Source organism: Stegostoma tigrinum, chromosome 18 (assembly GCF_030684315.1).
Source record: "Stegostoma tigrinum isolate sSteTig4 chromosome 18, sSteTig4.hap1, whole genome shotgun sequence".
NCBI classification, from domain to species: domain Eukaryota; kingdom Metazoa; phylum Chordata; class Chondrichthyes; order Orectolobiformes; family Stegostomatidae; genus Stegostoma; species Stegostoma tigrinum.
The window spans coordinates 5,507,150-5,531,554 of record NC_081371.1 but is presented as its reverse complement, the minus strand read 5'-3'; the positions used below and the strand labels follow the sequence as shown (position 1 = coordinate 5,531,554).

Sequence of the window (24,405 nt, the reverse complement as noted above, 5' to 3'; positions counted from 1 at the left end):
AACCAGACCACTTTCTCAGACTACTGAAATTTCTAACAGGCATCCACGACACACAGAAGTGCAGCAAAAATCAGAAAGAATAATCCAACTGTGATTTAGACGTAAGATAGTAGGAACTGCAGATGCTGGACAATCTGAGATAACAAGATGTAAAGCTGGATGAACACAGCGGGCCAAGCAGCAGGGTCTAGGCCCAAAACGTCAGTTTTCCTGCTCCTCTGATGCTGCTTGGCCTGCTGTGTGCGTCAACTCTACACCTTGTTATCTGAGATTTAGACATAGCTGAATACCTCTCTCAATAAAAAGCAATGATAGCGGGGGTCCAACGTCTGTTCAGGTGGGTGAGGTTAAGAGAGAGAGTGTAAGCTGGAGCACAGAGTCCCTCAATGATAGTGGTAGCTTCACTCGGTGATCTTTTTGCTCTGAATTTTCAGCAGATGGTGGGTAAGCACCAAGTGCTTTTCCAACTGGCATGTGGCATATTTCCTGTTCAAAGTGTACTTCTGTGCCGCAAGAACCATTTTGGAACATTAAGCTTCCACGCAAAGAAATGGTTTAGGTCCCCTAATTTTTCTTTGATACTGCATAAATGGTACATTTATGAGGCATCATCAAGTACAATACCTTTACAGCGAAGCCAGCACTCAGGCCATAGAAATAGGAACAGGACTAGCCATTCGCCCCCTCGAGCCAGCTGCACCTTTCAGCAGGGTCATGGCTGATCCACATTCCTCATAACCGTTTTCCTGCCATTTCCCCATAATCCTTGATTCCCCTAGAGATCAAGAATTTATCTCAGCCTTAAATATACACAAAGTCTCCACTTCTGTGCCAGAGTTCCAACCACTCACAACCCTCTGACATGGGAAACTGCTTACTGAGTATTGTATCATTGTCAGTCTACATCTTGTGCTCAGGTCGCTGCAGTGAATCTACAGCCCACAAGCTCCTCTCACAGTGTGACCCGCGGACCAAGGTTGACACCTTTCATCAATTTCTGCCTCGTGACTGAACTATCTATCACATCACACATACCACAACCCATCTCACCTCTCCTGTCACTTCACTCGGTCCACTTACCCCCGCCCCTGCCATATTACAAAGATCATCCCCCACCGCCAACCCCACACCCAGACCCCTCCTAATCTCACCCACCCTGCAACACTTTTATTTGATCTATTTATCGGTCAGTGCATTGAGTATGGGGAGTTGGGAGGTCATGTTGCAGCTGTACAGGGCATTAGTTAGGCCACTTTTGGAATACCGCATTCAATTCTAGTCTCCCTGCTGTGGAAAAATGTTATTAAATCTGAAAAGATTTACAAGGACGTTGCCAGGGTCGGAGGGTTAGAGCTATAGGGAGACGCTGAATAGACTGGAGCCATTTTCCCTGGAATGTAGGAAGCTGAGCACAGACCTTATAGACCTTCAGAAAATCATGAGGGATATGTATAGGGTTAACAGCCAAGGTCTTTTTCCTATGATAGGGGAGCCCAAAACTAGAGGGTGTCAGTTTAAGGTGAGGGGAAAGATTTAAAAAATGACCTAAAGGGGAAACTTTTTCTCACAGAAGGTGTACATGTATGGAATGAACTGCCAGAGAAAGTAGTGGAGGCTGGTATGATTACAACTAAAGGCGTCTGGGTGGGTGTATGAATCGGAAGGGTTTAAGAGAGATATGGGCCAAATGCTGGTGAATGGGACTAGATTACTGCAGGATATCTGCTTGGCATGGAAAGGTTGAACTGAAGGGTCTCCTTCCATGCTGTATGTCTCTATGACTGTAACTCCTAAAATAGCTTTGCTTATTGCTTTGTTTTCATTTCAGGTCAAGGGCTGTCAGCACAAGCTGTTTCTATTTACATGACCTGATGCTGAAGAACCTGCTTTGTATTTTCAGGATGTTTCTGTCATTCCCTGCTATTGAATTTTCTTTTTTTTTAAAATCTCTGCAATTAGCTCGGTTGGTTGAGGTTGGCAGATTTTTAGAGGTGCTAAGCTTCACCATGTTAATTGGCCAAGCCATCTTGACTGTTCGGGTTGAGGTTGAAGGCCCCATGACATAACCTGTGCACAAACCAGTTCTCCCGGTGTCTTGTCCAAGAACCACTTCTCAGCCAGCACCACCCATACTCATGGGATCCTGCTACCGGCACAACATTGTGAAACTGCACTTCACATTTTGCATATGAATTGTGGCACGACCAGGCATGCCTTCATTTCATCATCGCCAAATATCACAAGCCTTTTCCTCCACGAAGGGGTCGTGTGGAGCCTAGGCAGTGAATCTAATAATCTTTCCAAATTTTGTACATCCAGTCAGGACACAGCCAATATTCTCTCTGAACTGTACATAAAAGAAACACAGCAAGTAGGAGTGACAAGGAGGAGTGACCAAAGAGAGGTGGATTTTGAAGGAGGAAAGCTACAGCGAGTTGGAGATTCCAGGATGGAATTACAGGATTTCGGGCTTTGTCAGCAGCCCAGAAATAGAATGAACCAAGGGTACAAGAGTGGGCCACTTTTAAAAATGACCTGACAATAATCAGAGCAGCAGTAGGATTGCCAAGTTATTTGATCAGGAATTCCTGATATGCTCACTATACGGATGCAATGGGTGAGAAGTGTTATCTTCCTGAGAACGTCTCTCCTCTGGCAGTGCTGCCCTACTAACTAGTCTGCTCCTATTGCCCACTTAGTAATTATACCTTCTTTTACTCTCTCCCACTCTCTTTACTGCTCTTGATCTTTCTTGTTCTGTCTCCCTCTCAGAACAATTTGGGCTCAGATTCCACAACAGAGACTATTACACAGCAGTCCAAGGTTAAAATTCCAACTCTGCACTGAAGGAGCCCTACACTGTTAGACACAAAATTTTTCAAATGAGGTTTTTCAAACAAGAGCCCAGCTCTCCTCTCATGCCAATGTGAAAAAAAACCCACAATTTGATGAGAGCAGGGAAACTTACCTCCTTCAACCACGACCAAAAATCGGATTACCTTGTGATTATTGCGTTGATGTGAGTGGGAACTGTGTTTCTCCCCTTTCTAGGGTTCAGCAAAATTGTCGATGTTTGTTAGGACCATTTATACAGCAGCAGAGAACAGCACAGGAATAGGTTCCTCAGCCCACCATGTCAGTGCCGACCATGACAGTACAGGCTTCCAGTACATGACAGTGTTGAATTGCAGTAACAGATAACTATGTCATACCTACACTGTTGTCTACACCCGCAATCAACAACAAATGGACCTTTTTTTGACAAACATAAACCATAACAAAGATCGAAACTGAGAGAGAGATCAGATTTTCCATTGCCCTCACAATAAACCAATTCAGAATGAAAGACAGGCTTAAAAAACAACAACAACTTCTATTTATATAATGTTTTTTAATGATGGAAAAAGTAAATCAGCAGGCACTCAGAGAAGTTCGAGTTAATTAAGTAGAGCCAGCACAGATTTGTAAAGGGAGATCATGCTTGACTAACCTAATTACTATTTTTGATGAAGTAACAGACAAGTTTGACAAAGGAATGAACTGGATGTTGTCTGCATGGATTTTATGAAGGCAGTTTGATCAAATTCCTCAGATAGCACATTCCAGACCAGTGACCTCTACCACCTTGAAGGTCAAGAATATCAGATACATGGGAACACCATCACCTATAAGTTCCTCCCCAAGCCACTCAGCACCCTGACTTTGAAATATATCGCTGTTCCTTTAGTGTCACTGGGTCAAAATCCTGCAACTTTCTTCCTAACAGCATTTTAGGTGTAGCTACACCAACCACATGCTCATGTTTCTCAAGGGAAACTGGGGTAGCCAATAAAAAGGCAAAATTAATGGCTCTTTGCTTAAATGTGCATTGTATTCAAAACAAAGGAAATGAATTAATGGCACAAGTACAGGTTAACTGGTAAGATCTTATACTCATTACGGAGGTTACAATGGGGTCAAAGCTCAGAACTAAATATCAAAGGGTTACGTGACTTTCTGAAAGGACAGATAGAAGGGAAAAGGTCGTAGGTAGTATTGTTGATATGGGATGGAGTAAGTATGATAGCAAGAATTTATCTTTGATCAGTAGACATAGAATCCATATGGATGGACTGAGAAATAAAAGGGGGAGAAAAAAAGACTGGTAGGTCTAGTCGATAAATCCCCTGATATTAGCCGCTGGTGGAGCATACAGGACAACTTCTTACAACAATATGTGGTGGATCTAATTAGGGACCAGGCTATTTTGTGTCTGGTTGAGTGTAATGTGGCAGGTTTAGTACGTGATCTCTGAAAGAGATTCCCCAAGGAATTGTGACCATAACAAGAATTTACCATTCAGTTTGGCAGGGATAAACATGGGTTGGAAGCAACTGTGCTAAGCTCAAATAAGGAAATTACAAAGGAATGAGGGCAGGGATGACTGAAATGGACTAGAAAAGAAACTAAGCCGCAACGATGGTGGAGGGACAATGGACGAAGGAACAAAGTTATTTAAGAAAATAGAGCCTGGTTTACAGCAAAGATACATCCAAGTCGGGGAGAAGGATACGCCAACTGTCATAAGCCAGGAAAGGCAAGGTTACATCAAATGAAAGAAAATGACATACAATGTGGCAAAGATTAGTGATAAGTCACAGGATTGGGAATGGTTTGAAAACCAACAAAAGACAATTTTAAAAAAGTGGTTGAAAATAAACATTGCAAATTACTTGCACGTGATATCAAAACTAGCACTGCTTTAAATAAAATGGAAGAGCAAAGCCAAAAGTAAACATTGGCCATTTAGCCAGCAAAGTTGAGGAAATACTAACAGGGAACCAGGAACCGAACAAGTATCAATCTTCACAGTAGAAGACAGTGACAGCCATCCAAAGTTACTAAATAGTGAAGGGGCAAAAGGAAAGAGCAGGGAAATAACTGTCATGGACAGAAGTTCCTAGCGAGACCAATGGGACCAAAGACCACAAGTCCCCTGAACGTGATGGGATGCATATTAAAGAAAGCTGCTGAAGAGATTTTGGAAGGACTGGTTGTTACAATCCTTAGATTCTGGAAAAGTCCCAGGTTGGAAAACTGCGGATGTACCACCTTAATTTTTGTTTGTCTCTTTTCCTTTTTTAAATAAACTACAGATCAGTTGGATCAACATCAGTTATTTGGAAAACTTTCGAGTCTATTTTAAAGGATGGTCTGGATGGGTGCAGTACCAACAATACTCAAGAAGCTTGGCACCATCCAGGACAAAGCAGCCCGTTTAAATGCCACCACATTCACAAAACATCCACTCCCTCCACCACCGACGCTCAGTAGCAGCAGTGTGTACTATCTACAAGATGCACTGCAGAAGTTCACCAAAGATCCTCAGCAGCACCTTCCAAACCCATGAACACTTCCATCTAGAAGGACAAGGGCAGCAGGTACATGGGAAGGCCATCACCTGCAAGTTCCTCTCCAAGCCACTCACCATCATCCACACTTGGAAATATATCATAATTTCATATGACTGTAAGTCATAGGAGCAGAATTAGACCACTCGACCCATCAAACCTGCTCCATTCAATCATGGCTGATGTGTTTCCATTCTCCTACCTTCTCCTCATAATCCTGATCAAGAACCCATCTGTCTCTGTCTTAAATACACTCAATGACTTGGCCTCCACAGCCATCTACAGCAATGAGTTCCACAGATTCCTCCTCTGGCTGAAGAAACTCCTTCTAATCTCAGTTCTAAAGCCCCCTTCACCCAGAAGCTGTGCCCTTGCAACCTAGTTTCTCCGAGTAATAGAAACGTTTTCTCCATGTCCACCCTTTCCAGACCTCTCAGTAATCTGTAAGTTGCAATCCGATCTCCCATCATCCTTCTAAATTCCATCAAGTACAAACCCAGAGTTCCCTTGTGCTCCTTATATGACAGGGCCTTCATCCCCATGATCATTTGTGTAAGCTTCCTCTGGACCCCGTCCAATGCCAGCATATCCATCCTTAGATACAGGGCCGAAAACTGTTCCCAACATTCCCAATGCTGTCTGACCAGAGCCTTATACAGCCTCAGGAGTAAACCCCTGCTGTTATATTCTAACCCTCTTGAAATGAATGTTGGCATAGCATTTGCCTACTTAACTGTCACTGTACCTTCACATTAAATTTAATGGAATCCAGAACTAGAACTCCCAAGCCCCTTTGTGATTCACAGTTACAAAGCCTTTTCCCATTTAAAAATTAGCCTATTCCCTCAGTTCCTCCTTCAAAGTGCATAACCTCACACCTTCCCAGATTGGAAAACAATCAGCTGTTTGCCCATTCTTCTAGCCTGTCCAACTTCATCTGCAGCCTCCCTGCTCCCTCAACACAACCTGTCCCTCCACCGATCTTTGTGTCACCTGCAAACTTAGCAACAATGCCCTCAGTTCCCTCAGTGTCGCCGGATCAAATCCTGGAAATCCTGCTTTCCTCAACTGCACTGCGGGTGCATTAACAGCTTGTGGACTGCAGCAGTTCATGAAAGCAGCTTACAAGCTTCTCAAGGGCAACTAGCGATGGCAGTAAATGCTGGCCCAGCTAACAATTCCCATCAATTCCACCAGTGAATAGAAATAAAATAGCAAAGCATTTAAAAATACAGCATATAAGCAAGCAGCATCAGAATGGCTTCGTGAAGGAAAAATCAGACCTGACAATTTTACCAGAATTCATTGAGGATGTAACAAAAATACTGGAGGTGGTAGTGGACAGTGAAGGTTACCTCAGAGTACAATAGGATCTTGATCAGATGGGCCAACAGGCTAAGGTGTGGCAGATGGAGTTTAATTTAGCTAAAAGTGAGGCGCTACATTTTGAAAAAGCAAATCAGGGCAGGACCTGTATACTTAATGGTGAGGTCCTGGGGAGTGTTGCTGAACAAAGAGATCTTGGGGTGCAGGTTCATCGTTCCTTGTCCATGGAGTCCCAGGTACACAGACTGGTAAGGAAGGTGTTTGGTATGACTGCCTATATTGATCAGTACACCGAGTATAGGAGTTAGGAGGTCATGTTCCAGCTGTGCAGGACATTGGTTCGGCCTCTTCTGAAATACTCTGTTCAGTTCTCGACTCCCTGCTATAGGAAGGATGTTGTGGAACTTGAAAGGGTTCAGAAAAGATTTACAAGGATGTTGCCAGGGTTGGAGGGTTTGAGCTATAGGGAGAGGCTGAATAGGCTGGGGCTATTGTCCCTGGAGCACCAGAGACTGAAGGGTGACCTTACAGAGGTTTATAAAATCATGAGGGGCATGGGTAAGGTCAATAGACAAGGTGTTTTCCCCAGGGTAGGGGAGTTCAAAACCAGACAGCATAGGTTTAAGGTGAGAGGGGAAAGATTTAAAAGGGACCTAAGGGGCAACTTTTTCCCCACAGAAGGTGGTGCGTGTATGGAATGAGCTGCCAGAGGAAGTGGTGGAGGCTGGTACAATTACAGCATTTAAAAGGCATCTGGATGGGTACATGAATAGGAAGGGTTTAGAAGTAAATGTGCCAAAGCTGGCAAACAGGAATAGATTAATTTAGGATATCAGGTCAGCCTTCAGTTGAGCTGAAGGGTGTTTCAATGCTGTAACTCTCTATGACTCTAAGCAAGATAGATAACAAGGAGACAGCGCCTGTAATATATCTGGATTTCGAAAAGGGATTTTGTTTTTGAAAGGTACCACCAGCTGCATTAGAACATTATTCCAACGAGCCACCACACACTGCAGCACAGAGGAACTACGCAGAGCAGAGGAAAATCACCTATACAGCGTATTCAAAAAGAATGGGTACCCTATGAACACAGTCCGCCGATTCCTCAGCAACAAACCCAAACAAACAGACAAAATGGGCCCAGAAACCATAACCACTCTCCCCTACATCAAAGACATTTCCGAAATGACTGCCAGACTACTCGGACCTCTTGGCATCAGGGTAGCCCACAAACCCACCAACATACTAAAACAGCAGCTAATGAACTTAAAAGACCCTATACAGACAACAAACAAAACGAATGTCATCTACAAAATACCTTGCAAGAACTGTGACAAACACTACATTGGACAAACAGGCAGAAAGCTAGCCACCAGGATACATGAACATCACCTAGCCAGAAAACGACATGGCCCACTATCACTCGTATCCTTACATACAGATGAGGAAGGACACCACTTTGATTGGGACAACACATCCATCGTAGGACAAGCCAAACAGAGACATGCACGAGAATTCCTCGAAGCATGGCATTCCAACTGGAACTCCATCAACAAACACATTGATGTGGAGCCAATCTACCATCCCCTGAGAAAAAGAACAGGAAATGACATCACCAACACAGGAAATGACATCACCAACCCAAGGAAACCTAACCAGATAAATAGAAAGCGGGACATAACACCAGCGCTTCGTCGGAGGCTCACTGATGATGTTACCTAGAATGGTGACGAAACATCTGGGAACAAACCAGCAAGCTCAGTGAACTAGCTTACATCTCGAACACAATAAAGACCCACTCTCTTGTGGACCGAGAGGAGGAGAGTGCTATCTTGGAGGTGAAAGGAGGACGTCGGGTTGGCTGTGCACCCTTGTGACCAGTGGATCTTAATGCTGGCTTCGGCCTACCGCTGGTTCAGGGGAGCAGCCAACCTGCAACGATGGCTGCGGCAAGTGCTCGTGCCCCAGGTCAGGGGGTCCGGAACACCATCCGTGTTTCTGTAAAGAAGGTGGATGAAGGTGCACCTGTGGACCGCACCTTCTTCGTGAAGAGGGTCCTGTTGGATTGTTGCGGGTTCGCTGCTGCGGACATTTACTGCCTGCAGGATTTCCCCGGAGGGGGTTTTTACGACGTGACCTTCCGGAGTGCCAAGCTTTGCGAGCGCTTCCTGGAGGTTTTCAAGGAGAAAGGAGGTGAGGGCCCCCTCTCTGTATTGACCGCTGTCCCACTGTTTGTGATGCCAGCACAGAGGAGCCGTATGGTGACTGTACACATGGACAACCCGCATGTGCCAGCAGTTGATGTCCTGACCTTCCTCGGAAGGTATGTGAAGGTGGAAGGGGACCTAACTGACATCGTGGACCCCTTTGGCATCTGGACGAGTAAGAGGCAGGTCAAGGTGACGCTGAGGATGGGTGCAGACGGGAATGTCGCACACCCACCGTCCAGCTTCGCGATCGGCGGGAGCAGGGGCTACCTGACCTATGCAGGGCAACCTAAAGTCTGCCATGCCTGTGGTAGGTCAGGTCACATGGCGGCCGACTGCAAAGCCACCATCTGCAGGGAGGAGAGACACCTTGCAAAGGATTGCCCACGAGAGAGAAGCTGCAACCTTTGCGGGGAAGCGGGCCACTTCTATAGGGCATGCCCGCAGCGGGGTGCCACCTACGCCCAGGTCGCCGGCAGGGGAAATGCGGGGCCAGCACCCCCGGAGGAGAGGAAGGCACCAGGGCCCAGCGAGGACCCCACTAATGTGCAGGAGGGCCAGGCCGTGCAGGATGGGCCCGAGGCCAGCAAAGCACCCCTGCAGGCTCCGATCCCCCCCCCCCCCCCCCCCCCCGACAACCCGGAGCCAATGGAGGCGGCGACAGGCGACCCAGGGGAGTGGACAACAGTCCGGAAAGTGAGGAGGAAGGTGCGTCGATGGGCCCAGGAACCGCAACAATCAGGCGGGAAGAGGCAGCTGCAGGGGGGCTATAAGAGCTCCTCTGACGAGGAGGATTCGGAGAGGGCCCACCCGAAGCAGAAGTTAAAGGTCTCGAGGGGGAAGGAAAGCAGCACCCCGCTTCCAGGTGACGGGAGGCGTCCTGAGGCTCACTCCGACACCCAGTCAAGTGCCGCTGGAGCACTGGAGGGCCCCCCGGAACTTCCAGGCGGGAAGGAGGAAACAGCACGTCCCCAGCCTGACCCGGAGCGGGACCCTCCTGCCTCCGCACCCCTGACGGGGGGATGCCACCCGGAAGGCAGCACGGACGGTTTCCTGAGCCCGGAGAGCGTCCAGCAGTTAGCCCGGGCAATGGGCATGAAGGGACAGATGGAGGGGCTGGACCTTGGACTTGGGGAGGGTACTGCGGTCACTGCCCACAATGGGGGTACGAATTGCGACCATTAATGTGCGCAGCGTCAAGTCAACCGCGAGATGTGTGTCCACGTTGGCCTACCTGACCACCATCAAGGCGGACCTCCTGTTTCTGCAGGAGTGCGGGATACCGCACCTCGGCAGGTACGGGAAATGGTCTGGTGCCTGGACCTGTGGGCCTTCGATCTGGTCGGGGGGTAACGACTGTCGCTCCTCGGGCCTGGCTATTCTGCTGCGGGGGCGCAACTTCACCATCTCTCAAGTTCAGGAGGTGGTGGGAGGGGCGCCTCCTAGTGGCTGACATCACCTACAGGAACGCTCCCCTGAGGCTGATCAACGTGTACGCCCCAGCGGTACGGAGTGAGCGGTTGGCCGTCCTGCAACGGCTTCCACCTCTGCTGGCTACGTCCAGGCCGGTCATCCTAGGCGGAGACTTCAACTGCATCATTGATGCAGATGGAAGATCCGGCATGGGGACAGCGGGTGGGGGGATTCAACTGGACGTCACGTCCAGATTCCTGATGGGCACGGTGAAGGACGCCAAGCTGCTCGACGTCTTCAGCACCCCTGCAGACGGAGCGCAGCAGAGGTACACCTGGTCGCGGCCAGACGGGTCTATCCGCTCAAGGATAGACTTCCTGTTTGTGTCACGGACGTTCTCTGTCAGGTCCACCGGTGTCGAGCTGGTGTTCTTCTCTGACCACTGCCTCCTGTTGGCCGACTGTCACTTACAGGACGACCAGCCGGCCGGCAAGGGACGTGGAAGCTCAACACGACTCTGTTGACCCCAGAGAACGTCGAGGAGCTTAAGAGGGAGTACCGGTTGGAGGACCGTGAAACCCCTCTTTGAGTCTCCAGGCGACTGGTGGGAGACGGTGAAGGAGAACATCAAGAGGTTCTTTGTCCTCAAGGGTGTTCGGAAGGCAAGAGAGAGGCGGGGAAAGCTGTCGCGACTCCAGAAAAGGGTGCAGAACCTGCTTCTTCTGCAGTTGATGGGAGTCGATGTCACGGAGGACTTCCGCGAGGTGAGGGGCCAGCAAGCCTCGCTCTTCGCCGCGGAGGCCTCCAGGATAATCTTCCGGTCCAGGGTCCGCTCCGTGGAGCAGGACGAGACGTGCTCGCGTTCCTTCTTTCAGAAGGTGCACAAAGAGAGCTCTGTGCTTAGCCGTCTGAAGGAGGACGACGGCTCGGTGACGTCGTCTCGGCCCGACGTTTTGAGGATCAGCAGATCCTTCTATGCCGGACTGTACGACACGAAGCCCACGGACAGCACGGCCTCCGAGTCGTTCCTGTCGTCTATCACGGAGGTCTTAGACGACGGCACGAGGGAGTGGCTGGACCGGCCGATATCCCTGGACGAGCTGGCCAGAGCGCTCAAGTCCTTGCAGAGGAATAGGACTCCCGGAAGCGACGGCTTACCGGTTGAGCTGTATTCCGCTCTGTGGGGCCTGGTCGGCCAGGACCTGCTGGAGGTGTACGATAGTGCGCTTCGGGCAGGGGAAATGTGCAAGTCCATGAGGAAGGGCATCATCACCCTCATTTACAAGAGGAAGGGGGAGAGGGAAAAAATTAAGAATTGGCGTCCCATTTCACTTTTGAACGTGGACTACAAAATCCTGGCCAAGGTCATTGCCAACCGGGTCAGGTCTGTCCTGGAGTCAGTGATTCACACTGACCAAACCTGTGCTGTGCCGGGCAGGAAGATCGCTGAGAGCCTCGCGCTCATCAGGGATACGATCGCCTACGTACAGGACAGGCGGGTGGACACCTGCCTCGTCAGCCCGGACCAGGAGAAGGCCTTCGACAGGGTCTCTCATGCTTACATGAGGGACGTCCTCTCCAAATTGGGGTTCGGGGAGGGCATCCGCAGTTGGATCCGGCTGCTCTATGCTAACATCGTTAGCGCAGTCTCGATAAACGGGTGGGAATCAGACAGTTTTCCTGTTAGATCTGGAGTCAGGCAGGGCTGCCCGCTCTCTCCTGCCTTGTTCGTGGGCTGTGTGGAGCCCTTCGCCGCCTCCATCAGGAAGGACACGAGCCTGAAGGGCGTGACTATCCCAGGCAGTGGAGGCCTTCAGGTCAAGACCTCCCTGTACATGGACGATGTCGCCGTCTTCTGCACCGATCGTCGGTCGGTGAGTAGGCTGTTGGACATCTGCGGCCAGTTTGAACTGGCCTCGGGTGCCAAAGTCAATAGGGGTAAGAGCGAGGTCATGTTCTTCGGGAACTGGGACGACCGCTCCTTCATCCCCTTCACCGTCAGGACAGACTACCTGAAGGTGCTGGGTGTTTGGTTTGGTGGAGCTGGGGCATGCACTAAGACTTGGGAGGAGCGTATTGCCAAATTTAAGCAGAAGCTGGGCAGGTGGACGCTCCGGTCCCCCTCCATCGCGGGTAAGAACCTGGTTGTCAGGTGCGAGGGGCTTTCGGTACTGTTGTATGTGGCGCAGGCCTGGCCTATTACCTGGACCTGCGCCGCTGCGTTCACCCGGGCCATCTTCCACTTCATTTGGGGGTCGAGGATGGACCGGGTCCGCAGAGACACCATGTACAAAGACCTGGGAAATGGGGGAAAGGGCGTACCGAACGCCACCCTCGCCCTGATGGCTACCTTTGTGTGTGGCTGCATCAAGCTGTGCATAGATCCTCAGTACGCAAACACCAAGTGTCACTACTTACTGAGGTTCTACCTGTCCCCGGTGTTGCGAAGGATGGGCCTGGCCTCGTTGCCGCGGAACGCTCCGAGTAGTTGGACCGTTCCGTACCACTTGTCCTTCGTGGAGAAATTTTTCAAAGGAAACACCTTTGACCACAAGGCCGTCAGGCAATGGTCAGCACGTAGTATCCTCAGGACCCTTCGGGAAAAGGAGAGGGTGGATCCCGTCGTGTGGTTCCCCACGCAGACTGCCAAAGTCGTTTAGCAGAATGCCTCATCGCCAGAACTTTCGAACAAGCACAAGGACATTGCTTGGCTGGCGGTGAGAGGGGCTCTGCCAGTGAGATCCTTTATGCATGCCCAGAATCTCTGCACCACTGCACGCTGCCCTCGAGGTGGCTGCGGGGGGACGAGACTGTTGATCACCTCCTTCTGGAGTGTGCCTATGCGCAGGAGGTCTGGAGGGGGATGCAGTGGTATTTGTCGAGGTTCGTCCCGAGCAGCTCCGTGACGCGGGACTCCGTGCTCTACGGGCTGTTTCCGGGGACGCACACCGAGACCAACATCAACTGCGCCTGGAGGACCATCAATGCGGTGAAAGACGCTCTTTGGTCTGCCCGCAACTTGCTGGTCTGCCAGCTGAAAGAACTGCCCCCGACCGAGTGTTGCAGACTGGCGCACTCCAAGGTCCAGGGCTACGTGCTGAGGGATGCGCTAACGCTTGGGGCAGCCGCCGCCAAGGAGCGGTGGGGAAAGACCACTGTATGAGCCCCCTCGTCCAGAAAAGGGAAAAGAATCCTATCTGGTAACTGAGCCCAGCTGGCGCCTTCCCCAACTGGTCAGGGGGCCAACTGGGACTGTGCGGGGTGACGACTGCCGGGGTGTTTTCTTTGCTTTGTTTTTTTTTTCTCTCTGTTTTGCTTTTTTCCTTTAGTTGGTGTACGTACCCCCGGGTAACCCGGAGTGGCTTGCATGACTGGGTGGTGTATAAATGTTTTATTTTTTTGTACATTCTATGAATAAAGTATATTTTTTCAAATAAAAAAAAAGGTGACGAAATGTCTGAAAACTAACCTTCCAGCTCAGCAAGCAAACTCACATCCAGGTACCACCTATTAAGCCACTCTAAGGTAAAAGCCCATTGTTGGAGATAGTATCTTGGCATGTAAAGAGGATTGGCTAATTCATAGAAGGCACAGAGTTGGGATAAGGGAGACATCTTCAGGAAGGTACACTGGACTGTCAGATTTAAGATAGAGATGAGGGGGAATTTCTTCTCTCAGAGGGTAGTGTATTTATGAAATTCTTTACTACAAACAGATGTTAAGGCTGGGTCACCAAGTATATTCAAGGCTGAGATAGAGACATTTTTAATCAGTCGGGAACTTGAGGGTCACAGGGAAAAGGATGGAAAATGGAGTTGAGGCTTCTCAAATCAACCATGATCTCACTAAGCGGCAGACTCGATGGACTGAACGGCCTACTTCTCACATCTTAAGATCTTAAATTACCAGAGAAAAACTGGTTTTCAAACTGGAGGTTATGGAAACAGGAGGTCATTTACAGCTGGGATAAAAGAATGGGTTAAGGAATAAAAGCAGTGAGTCATGGTACATGGTTATTTTTCAGGCTGGAAAATAGACAGTGGAGACCCCCAAGGGTCAGTGAAGGGATCACTGTGTTTTGATACATAAAAACAGCTTGGATATTTGATATGGAGTAAAATTTCAAAGTTTGCTGATGGAGGAATAGCAGACAGACAATACTAATCCACTGCACCAGGGCACTGATAGGCAAATAGAATGGGCAGGCAAGCAGTAGTTGGCATTTAATAGGCAGAAAAGTGGGGTGATACATATTGACAGATGGGATACAGGGAGACAACATAGATTTAATTGTGCAGTTCTAATTAACTTGAGGGACAGATAAACCTGACGTTCATGTGCATAGATAGCTAAAAAGGAGAACAGAGAATGTGGGCCATGAAAGAACAGGAGGAGGGATGAGAAAGAACAGGGAAGTCGGGAAGAGACAATGAGAAGGGCGAGAACAGAGAATCTGGAAAAACAGAGAATGAAGGGGAGATGGAACACAGAACACAGGGATAGACAGCAGAAGAATGGGGGAAGAGAACGATGTTTGGGGGGGGGAAGAGAACGATGTTTGGGGGGGGGGAAGAGAACGAGGTTTGGCGGGGGGAAGAGAACGAGGTTTGGCGGGGGGAAGAGAACATGGTTTGGGGGGGGAAGAGAACATGGTTTGGGGGGGGAAGAGAACATGGTTTGGGGGGGAAGAAAACGAGGCTGGGCGGGGGATGGAAGTAGTGGGAGGAGGAGGAGGCCGAAGCGGGGGGGGGGGGGGCGTGAAAAGAGGCTGAGGCTGGGGCGGGGGGGGATGAAAAGAGGCTGAGGCTGAGGCTGAGGCTGGGTGGAGGGGGGGGGGGGGGGTGGCGAAGACAGAATGAGGCCGGAGGCGAATGAGGGGGGCAGAGAATGTTGGGAAAGATTTAGGGGAAAGAAAGAAAAGCGAAAGAAGAGGGTGACGGGAAAGAGGAGAAAAAAGGGCGAGGAATTTGGGAAGAGAGCGACTGTGATGAAGGAAATGAAGAGGAGGAAAATGTGGGAATGTAGAGGAGAAAGGGAGGTGGAAAAAATATCCATACAAGCACAGCTCATGAGCACAGCCTGTGACAGTGGGTGCTATAAATCCTTGTCGTAATATGTAAGTCACTGTGGAATGAGTTTAATGTTTTCAAGAGCTGGGGCGGCTGTCATATTACAATCGATGGTTGAACTGAGTGGTCTGGAAAAACCAATCAGCCCCACTTAGGCCCTGTGTACTCTGACCCCTCTTCTCTTGCATTGCTGATCTCTACAACTAAATTGTTCACTACCTCCACATTTTCAGTGTCTCCCAGACTCTAACCCGTCAGTCAGACTTCTCTATATTCTCAACATCTGCTCGAGTACCCAAAATCCTTTTCTAGACTGTCTAGAACTGCCACTTTGCCCAACACATCATGTGCCCCCCACTTGGAGGGTTTCCCCAAATCTTTCCATCGGTTTGCAACGAATATGCATCAATAAACAGACCATTCTGCCCAGTCAGTCATCACCGGCTCCCTCCTCACCGATCTTCATAACACCGTATTGTTTGCTCCCTTGCATGTTTATCTAGCCTACTTGAATATTCCAGAAAAAAAGAAGACATATCTTACTTTTTGTTTTACGCTCATCAGAACAAAAGCAAGAATTCCAAACTCTCAGCAAAATTACGTTAATTTTTACCACTGGAGAATACAGCGTTGGTCAGTTGGAAAGCAGTAATCCGTGTTGTGAAAACAAGTAGGATTATGTTTAAACCTTGTGCCTCTTTTGAATTATCCAAGAATTTGGGAAGCCTATAATTCCTCATTACTTGCTCCATAGCATTGCTTTGTCCTACCAGAGTTTAAATGCCAATCAATCTCTTATTCCTGTTAGGTAAATGATTATGGCTGTTAAGTTTTGGTATTCTTGCATTTGGCCTGATCAACGAAAGATCAAAAAACTACAGAAATAGTACTCCCTTTCCAGCCAGATTTATGCTCTTCACTGAAAGTGACTCTTCATACAATGTATGTTCAACACATCGACCAAGATCCCCAAAAACCAACACTCAAATCTTCACCATCGTTCATTGCTTATTACGTCAGAAGCTGGTCTTATAGTGCAGTGGTCATGTTCCTATCTCTGGATCAGGAGGTCTGGGTTCAAATCCCATCTGCCCCTGAGCTGAGTCACAGCTTGACCAAGCAGATTGATTAAAAATAATTATAATGTCAGAAGTCCTGAATCCTTCCCCATCCTGACTTAAATCCCATCGAGATTTAAAGCATTTGATCAATTGAATGATTTATTGCCAGCTGTATTTTATAAGTACAGTGAAAAGTGTAATATGTTGTCATGCTTTGGTGCCATTTTGACATATAGAAGATTCAAATTAAGATATAGGAAGTAACCCATAAGACAGATAAATACTGAAATGGAAGTCTAAGCAAAATTACCTTTTACTAATGTTCAGTCATATTTACTGATCCTACCTTCAAGATAATTTTCAAGCGTTTCCCAGAGATTACCTTGTCTATTCCTAGTATTATCCTACTTTTACAATAATTAAGTAATCTAGTTGGGCACTTTTAATGTGAAAATGATTAAACCGTACTTGGGGAATTCTACAAAGTACCAAGGAGGAGGAAAAAATTGTGATCTATGAAGAGATAGGAAAGGAATGTGAGAAGGGCAACAGTTTCGCTACACATGCGCTTTAGTTTTGCAAATATAAACTGGGAAAACCCAAGTGCTTTAATTGGTGAATTACTGCTTTGTACCAAAGAGTATCTGCCTCCTGTGAGGAAGAACATAACAAGAGGCCAACAATATCAGATGGGCATCAAGATGTCCAAAAGGAAATTCAGTAGAGACTTCTTTAACTAAAGAGTGATAAGAATGTGGAATCTGTGGCCACAGGGCATGGTTGGAGTGATTAAGTTTAAAGGGCGGCTTGAGAACCATGAGGGAAAAGGCAATAGATAGATACAATCACAGATACAGAAGTGGAAGCATAAACTCAGACTTAGATTAGTTGGTTTGAATTACCTTCTTCTGTCATATAACCGACATAACCTTATGTTCTGTTGAAAGAATGATATGAAGTGGAATGTGGCAAGGCTTGTGTGGAGCATAAAAATTAGCCCAGACCAGTGGGGGCTAAATAGGCCATTGCTATGCAGTAAATTTTATGTACGGCTAATCGTTTGGTAATAGAGATCTTGACAAAACGTGACTTTCTTTAGGCAAACTCAAATTCTATGTAAACCCATCAGAGATTGCAAACAAAAATAAACAATTGTCTTGCTGCTATTTCTGTTTCTTATGCACAACACTCTTCCCAGATTGCAGTGAGGTCTCACCGCACTATGTAATTCTTTCTTTACAAAAACCAAAAAATAAATTTGATCATTAATTCAACAGCATGTTGTTGAAAAACAAACAGAGCAGATTGTACATTTTTGTTTTCCTACATCCTATTGAGTATTCCATTCTCTAACAATGTATGTTTGGTCACAGTAATGCTGCTTTGAATGCTGATGCATGTTGTTTAAGAGACCCACCACACAGAAAGTAATCCCAGGCGATTGCAGGCATTACATTGTAGTATTTTACCATCAGCGGCTCTGAATATATTCCACATTTTAAAATGCTCCCAAGTCTCCTGGGAGGCCAAACATATCTCTACAAAGTGAACCTGGCCAGCTAGCTGGGTGCATTGGGGAATTTGAAATCCTCAGAGTATTGGGCTCAAACCATTATTTGCACTGGAAGCTATTTCATAAACAGTACTTGAAATAAATCAATTTGATACTTCACAAGTTTGTATTTTGTTGTTTAAAAGATTAGACTTTAGATGCAACACTACACCACTGTCCACGCTTCACGGAAAATGAAAGTTATTTCATTTTGAGAGGAGCATGCGGCAGGAACACAAGGAGTCCCGCTCCTCTCATCTTCTGATCCCCTCAGAAAAAGGAAAAGCTAGCCAACTGAGTTTCGCTCGTCAGGGGAGTGGGTGGGGTTTAGAGAAGGCAACGAGCAAAGAAAATCTGAAGGCAGAATTGTCGGAAGCAGACTCTGGCCTTCCCTGGCCACAGGGCCTTTGGCAGAGGGGTGGGGTTGGCAGCCATTTTGAAACCTGTGCAGGCCTGTCTGCCACAGAGTGCTATGCCAGACACGTAAAGAGGGCAATGAAATTACTTCAACATGAAACAGAACTATACGATTGTTTTTGTGATGTCACCCCCCCCACCCCCAAACTGACACAATAAAAGCACTCCAATATAAATCACACAAGAAGCTTGAGGGAAGAAGGGACCTACCTGTAATACCTGGACTGTAAGTAAGTGGAACACACAGCCTTTGAGACATGACTCGCTGAGCCGAAATCTATCACCTTCACTCGGTACGGCTGCCTGACTGGATCCACCAGCATGATGTTCTCTGGTTTCAGGTCAGCGTGAATTAGGCCGAGGTTCTTGAGTTTCATCAAGGCTGTGGTTACCTGCTGCAGGATGGGCCTGATGTACTTGAGGGGCAACGGACTGAACTTGTTCTGCTTCAGGAAGTCGTACAAGTTCTGCTCCAGCATTTCAAAGACAAGGCAAGTGTGGTTCTTGTGCTGAAAGCACTCATAGGCCCGGACAAAATTGTAGTCATCCGCACTCTCTGTGCTTAGTCGAGCGAGGATGCTCACCTCGATCTGGCCCTGCCGTGCGTAGGAAGGGTGGTTCTTCAGAATCTTGATGGCCACAATCTCATTGGTCCCCCTTTTCCAGCACTTTACTACTTGGCCAAATGTCCCACGGCCAAGAAACTCCAACACCTCGTAAGTGTTGGTCATTGAGCACAGCACCTCGTGCTGTAGGAGCTGGTAGTCGCCCTCGCTATTCGACCCACTGTTCTTAGACGTGGCGGTGGAAGTGGCTGCCGTGGCAACAGTAGCGCCGCTGGCGGCGTTCTGAAGCATTGGCGGATGCTCCTCAATGATCTGCACGCTGCCGGTGTCCTCGAGTTCCTCACTCTTCCGCTTCAGGCCGCATCTCTGGTAGGTATCGAGGAGGGTCACGGTGCTGCGGCGCGTCAGGTTCTGCGGGCCTCCCAAGGCCTGGGCAGACACAGCCACCACCCCCGATGTGCTGTTTGCTGTGGTGAAGACAATGTGGCCAGCACTGGCCGGGAAAATCACTGTCTGCTCGTAGGACAGAGTTGGATTGGGAACTTGAAGAGAAGCGCTGATTGTTGACTGTGCGATGTTCGGACTCTTGCTCTGGTTATATACTTTACTGTGTGAACCATACCCGGTCATATCCCAGTTAGAACCTGGCTCCACTTTCAGTTTTTTCACACTGCAGAAGGCACTTGTCTGGATTGTGTGAGGGGAAAACACTTGCACTTGTGAGGCCATACCTGCAGAGACAACAGAACAAAGGCTGAACTCTATAACACCTGCCCGAGTGCAAAAGGAAAGGAGAATCTGCATTCTTACAGCATCTTTCCCAACCTCAGGATGTCGCAAAACAATTCACAGCTGTTGATGCGCTTCTGAAGAATGGCCATTGTCATAATATAGGACGTACATTGCAAATTGATGTATAGCAAGCTCCCAGATAATCCATTTTAGTGACATTGGTTGAGAAATAAAATGACATGGGAGAAATTCTCACAAGTATGTGGCATTTGACATCCATGTGAGCCAATTTAGTTTCAATTAAATCTTTTGAATATTGTCGAATATTAAACGATGGCATGTCCTTCAGCGCATTTCTGGAGTTGGGGCTTAAATAACCCTGTCTCTGGAAAGCGCTGGTTCTTGGTGGCGCAGAGCTCTGTGAATTCCCCATGGCCTACTTAAGTTATACAATCGCAACTCCAGAAAGCTTCTTTGATAACACAGCCCACAGCACCACTCTCTTAAGGCCTTGACTGACAACAGCAGCAGGCGGACGTAAATGCCATACCCTCTGGACACGCTGTCCTGACTTGGAAATGTATCACCATTCCTTCAGTGTCGCTGGGTCCAAATCCTGAAACATCCTCCCTCACAGCACTGTAGTTACTCTACACCCTAATTAAAGATGTACAATGGGTACTTCCCTCATCATTGATACACCCATTCTGTGAATGAGTAGTTCTCCTTGACATCTAGACTTAGACAGCAAGTGTAATCCAAATTATAACCGCTCAGAGTAAAGAAACTTCTCTTCAATTCCCAACTGGATTTGCTGGAAGTCAGACCCTGGATGGCATCACAGCTAAGCCCAACCCTGAGTTTGCTCAATGACCAGAGGCTCAAGGGTTATCAGAGCAAACAGTGCTGCTGGACTCGTTCCTCTGCCAGCTCCACCGATGGCAACTTTGGCACTGGGAATCCTATCAAGGTCCTTTGAAACCAAAAGGGGAGTCTCTTTACCTACTTGGAGGACCAACAAGCAAACTTTTTTGACACAAAGAGTTGAATCAACTCATCTGGGTTAATGGAAGAGACAGGAGTCAGAATGCAAGAACCTGGAGTGAAGTAAAAGGTGGAATGTCCAAGGGGAATGGAAACCTGGACAGGCAACAGGTGAAAGGACTGTGAAATATTAGACAAAATGAATGTAGAGAGAGAGGAGGTCCTAAGCAGGATTAGCAATCTTAAAAGTGGATAAATCCACAGACCCTGATGAGATGTGTCCCAGGCTGTTGTATGAGGCAAGGAAAGAGATAGCAGGGGGCCTGACTGTAATTTTCAAATCTCCATGAGGTACCAGAGGAGTGGAGGACCGCTAACGTCATCACATTATTTAAAAAAAGACAAAGAGCTAGACCAGGAAATTACAGGTTAGTCAGTCTAACCTTCACAGCGAGGAAATTATTTTTAAAAATTCTCAAGGACAGAATATATCCATACTTGGACAGACATGGATTAATCAGGGATTGTCAGCATGGATTTGTTAAGGAAAGGTCATATTTAATAAATTTCATCAAACTGTTTGAGCAACAAAGACTATCAGTGTGGTCTATGCATTTGAAGGGTCTATATGGACTTTACTGAGACTTTTAATCGTGTCAAGAATGTAGGAGCCCAAAGGCTCCAAATGGCACATTGGGTCCCAAATTTGGCTTAGAAGCAGGAAGCAGAGGGTGATGGTAGACAGATATTTCTGTGACTGGAAGTCTGTTTCCAGTGTGGTCCCATAGGGCACATTGTTGAACACGGTGCACACTGATGATCTGAACTTAAATGTATGGGTGTAATCAAGAAATCCTTGGAGAATGAATACTGAGAAGGTGATAAATAGAGCCACTCAACTGCTTGAGGGTTCAACAGACTGGCAGCTGGGCAGAGTCATGGCAAATGGAATTCAGCCATAAGCAATGTGAGAATGTACTTGGGATGGCCACTAAGACAAAGGAATACATGATGGGTGACAGGACCGTGGAAAGTACTGAACTTGGTATGAATAGCACAGATCCTTAAAGGTTGCAAGTCAGATACATAAGGTGGTTAACTAAGTATATGAGATAATTGCCTTTCTTATATGAGGCAACAAATACAAGAGCAGGGAGGTCACACTGAAACTAGAATATAGCATGCAGTTCTGGTCTCCACACTATAGAAAGGATGCGATTACACCAGAGACGGTGTAGAGGAGATTTACCAGGGTGCTGCCCGGGCTGTAGGTTGTGAGCTATCAAGAAAGATTGGATAGTTCCCACTTCCCACAGACAAAGGGGGTGGCCATGCGTACCCGCATGGGCCCAAGCTATGCCTGCCTCTTTGTAGGTTATGTGGGACAGTCCTTCTTCCGTACCTACACTGGCCCTAAACCCCACCTCTTCCTGCGTTACATTGATGACTGTATCGGCACCGCCTCGTGCTCCCCAGAGGAGCTCGAACAGTTCATCCACTTCACCAACACCTTCTACCCAAACCTCAAGTTCACCTGGACCATCTCCAACATATCCCTCACCTTCCTGGACCTCTCTGTCTCTATCTCAGGCACCACCTAGAAACCGATGTCCATTTCAAGCCCACCAACTCCCACAGCTACCTAGAATACACCTCCTCCCACCTACCTTCCTGCAAAAATTCCATCCCCTATTCCCAATTCCTTCGCCTCCGCTGCATCTGCTCCCAGGATGAGGCATTCCACTCCCATACATCCCAAATGCCCTCGTTCTTCAAGGACCGCAACTTCCCCCCTGCAGTGGTCAAGAGAGCCCTTGGCTGAGTCTCCCGCATTTCCCGCACCTCATCCCTCACACCCTGCCCCTGCAATAACCACTAAAAGAGAATCCCCCTAGTCCTCATATACCACCCCACCAACCTTCGGATACAATGCAGCATCCTCCGACATTTCCACCATCGACAATCCGACCCCACCACTAAAGACATTTTTCCATCCCCACCCTTGTCTGCCTTCCGGAGAGACCACTCTCTCCGTGACTCCCTTGTCCACTCCACAATCCCCTCCAACCCCACCACACCCGGCACGTTCCCCTGCAAACGCAGGAAGTGCTAGACTTGCCCCCACACCACCTCCCTCACCCCCATCATAGGCCCCAACATGACTTTCCACATCAAGCAGATGTTCACCTGCACATCTGCCAATGTGGTATACTGCATCAGCTGTACCCGGTGTGGCTTCCTCTACATTGGGAAAACCAAGCGGAGGCTTGGGGACCGCTTTGCAGAACATCAACACTCGATTCGCAATAAACAACTGCACCTCCCAGTCGCGAAACATTTCAACTTCCCCTCCCATTCCTTAGATGACATGTCCACCCTGGGCCTCCTGCAGTGCCACAATGATGCCACCCGAAGGTTGCAGGAACAGCAACTCATATTCCGCTTGGGAACCCTGCAGCCCAATGGTATCAATGTGGATTTCACAAGCTTCAAAAATTTCCCCTCCCCCCACTGCATCCCAAAACCAGCCCAGCTCGTCCCCACCTCCCTAACCTGTTCTTCCTCTCACCTATCCCCTCCTCCCCCTCAAGCCGCACCTCTATTTCCTACCAACTAACCTCATCCTGCCTCCTTGACCTGTCCGTCCTCCCCGGACTGACCTATCCCCTCCCTACCTCCCCACCCATACTCTCCTCTCCACCTATATTCTCCTCTATCCATCTTCGGTGCGCCTCCACCCCCCTCTCTCCCTATTTATTTCTGAATCCTCTCCCCATCCCCCTTTTCTGATGAAGGATCGAGGCCCAAAGCATCAGCTTTTGTGCTCCTAAAATGCTGTTTGGCCCGCTGTGTTCATCCAGCCCCACACTTTGTTATCTTGGATAGCCTGGTGTTGTTTTCCTTGGACCAGTGAAGGTTGAGAGGGGTCCTGATATATAAGTGTATCAGATTACAAGGAGCACAGATTGGGTGGGTGGGAAGGTGCATTTTCCATTAATAGATGGGTCGAAGGCCATAGATTTAGGGTAGAATCTAGAAAGCTGAGATGAGAAGAGAATTTCTTTCAACTGGAAGGTGGCAGCAATCTAGAACTTACTGCTTTAAAAGGGTGGGTCGAGTTAGAAATACTCATCATGTGGAAGCAGTATTCAAACATTCACATGTCCAGATCTCTAGAACTATGGGCCAAGAGCTAGAAAATAACAATACTTTAAGCAGCTCTTGGTTGATTGGTGGGGGCACGGTGGACCAAGTCGCCTCCATCTATGTTATAACAATATAAACAATCTAACACCAGGAGATCTTACCGCAGGGAAAAGTCACAGGAACACTGCTGACCAGGAGGAGTTATTGTGACTGGAACCAAATCGTGGTCAAAGAGTTGGATTGACGGAGCACCTTTGAGAAGGAGACAGAAGGAGCGACACCAAGAGTTCTGGGGGAGAAATTCCACAACTTAAGACCCAGGCAGCCATTGGTGGATTAATGAAGGGAATAGGATAAGTTCAAGCTTACATAAGATGGAAATTATAATAATCTCTTTGCATGAAATTTTAAGTAATGACAATTAACAGTCTAGAATCAGGCCAAGTGAGCAAATCTCCCTATCTGTCCAACAATCCAGCATTAATGTGTAAGTGGGACGGGAGTCCAGATTCCAGACTAGCTGATGCATTGGGCTGTTCGA

General features: G+C 47.9%; 1 protein-coding gene across 4 annotated transcripts in view; it reads right to left on the bottom strand.

Annotated features, from left to right (window-relative positions):
• Nucleotides 1-24,405, bottom strand: part of hipk2 (homeodomain interacting protein kinase 2) — a 253,012-nt gene that overhangs the window by 176,006 nt on the left and 52,601 nt on the right. For all 4 annotated transcript variants that reach the window (XM_048548587.2, XM_048548589.2, XM_048548591.2 and 1 more), the window contains exon 2: nucleotides 18,646-19,732. In XM_048548587.2, coding sequence (XP_048404544.1) covers nucleotides 18,646-19,732 — 1,087 coding nt within the window. The remainder of the gene's footprint in view (nucleotides 1-18,645; nucleotides 19,733-24,405) is intronic.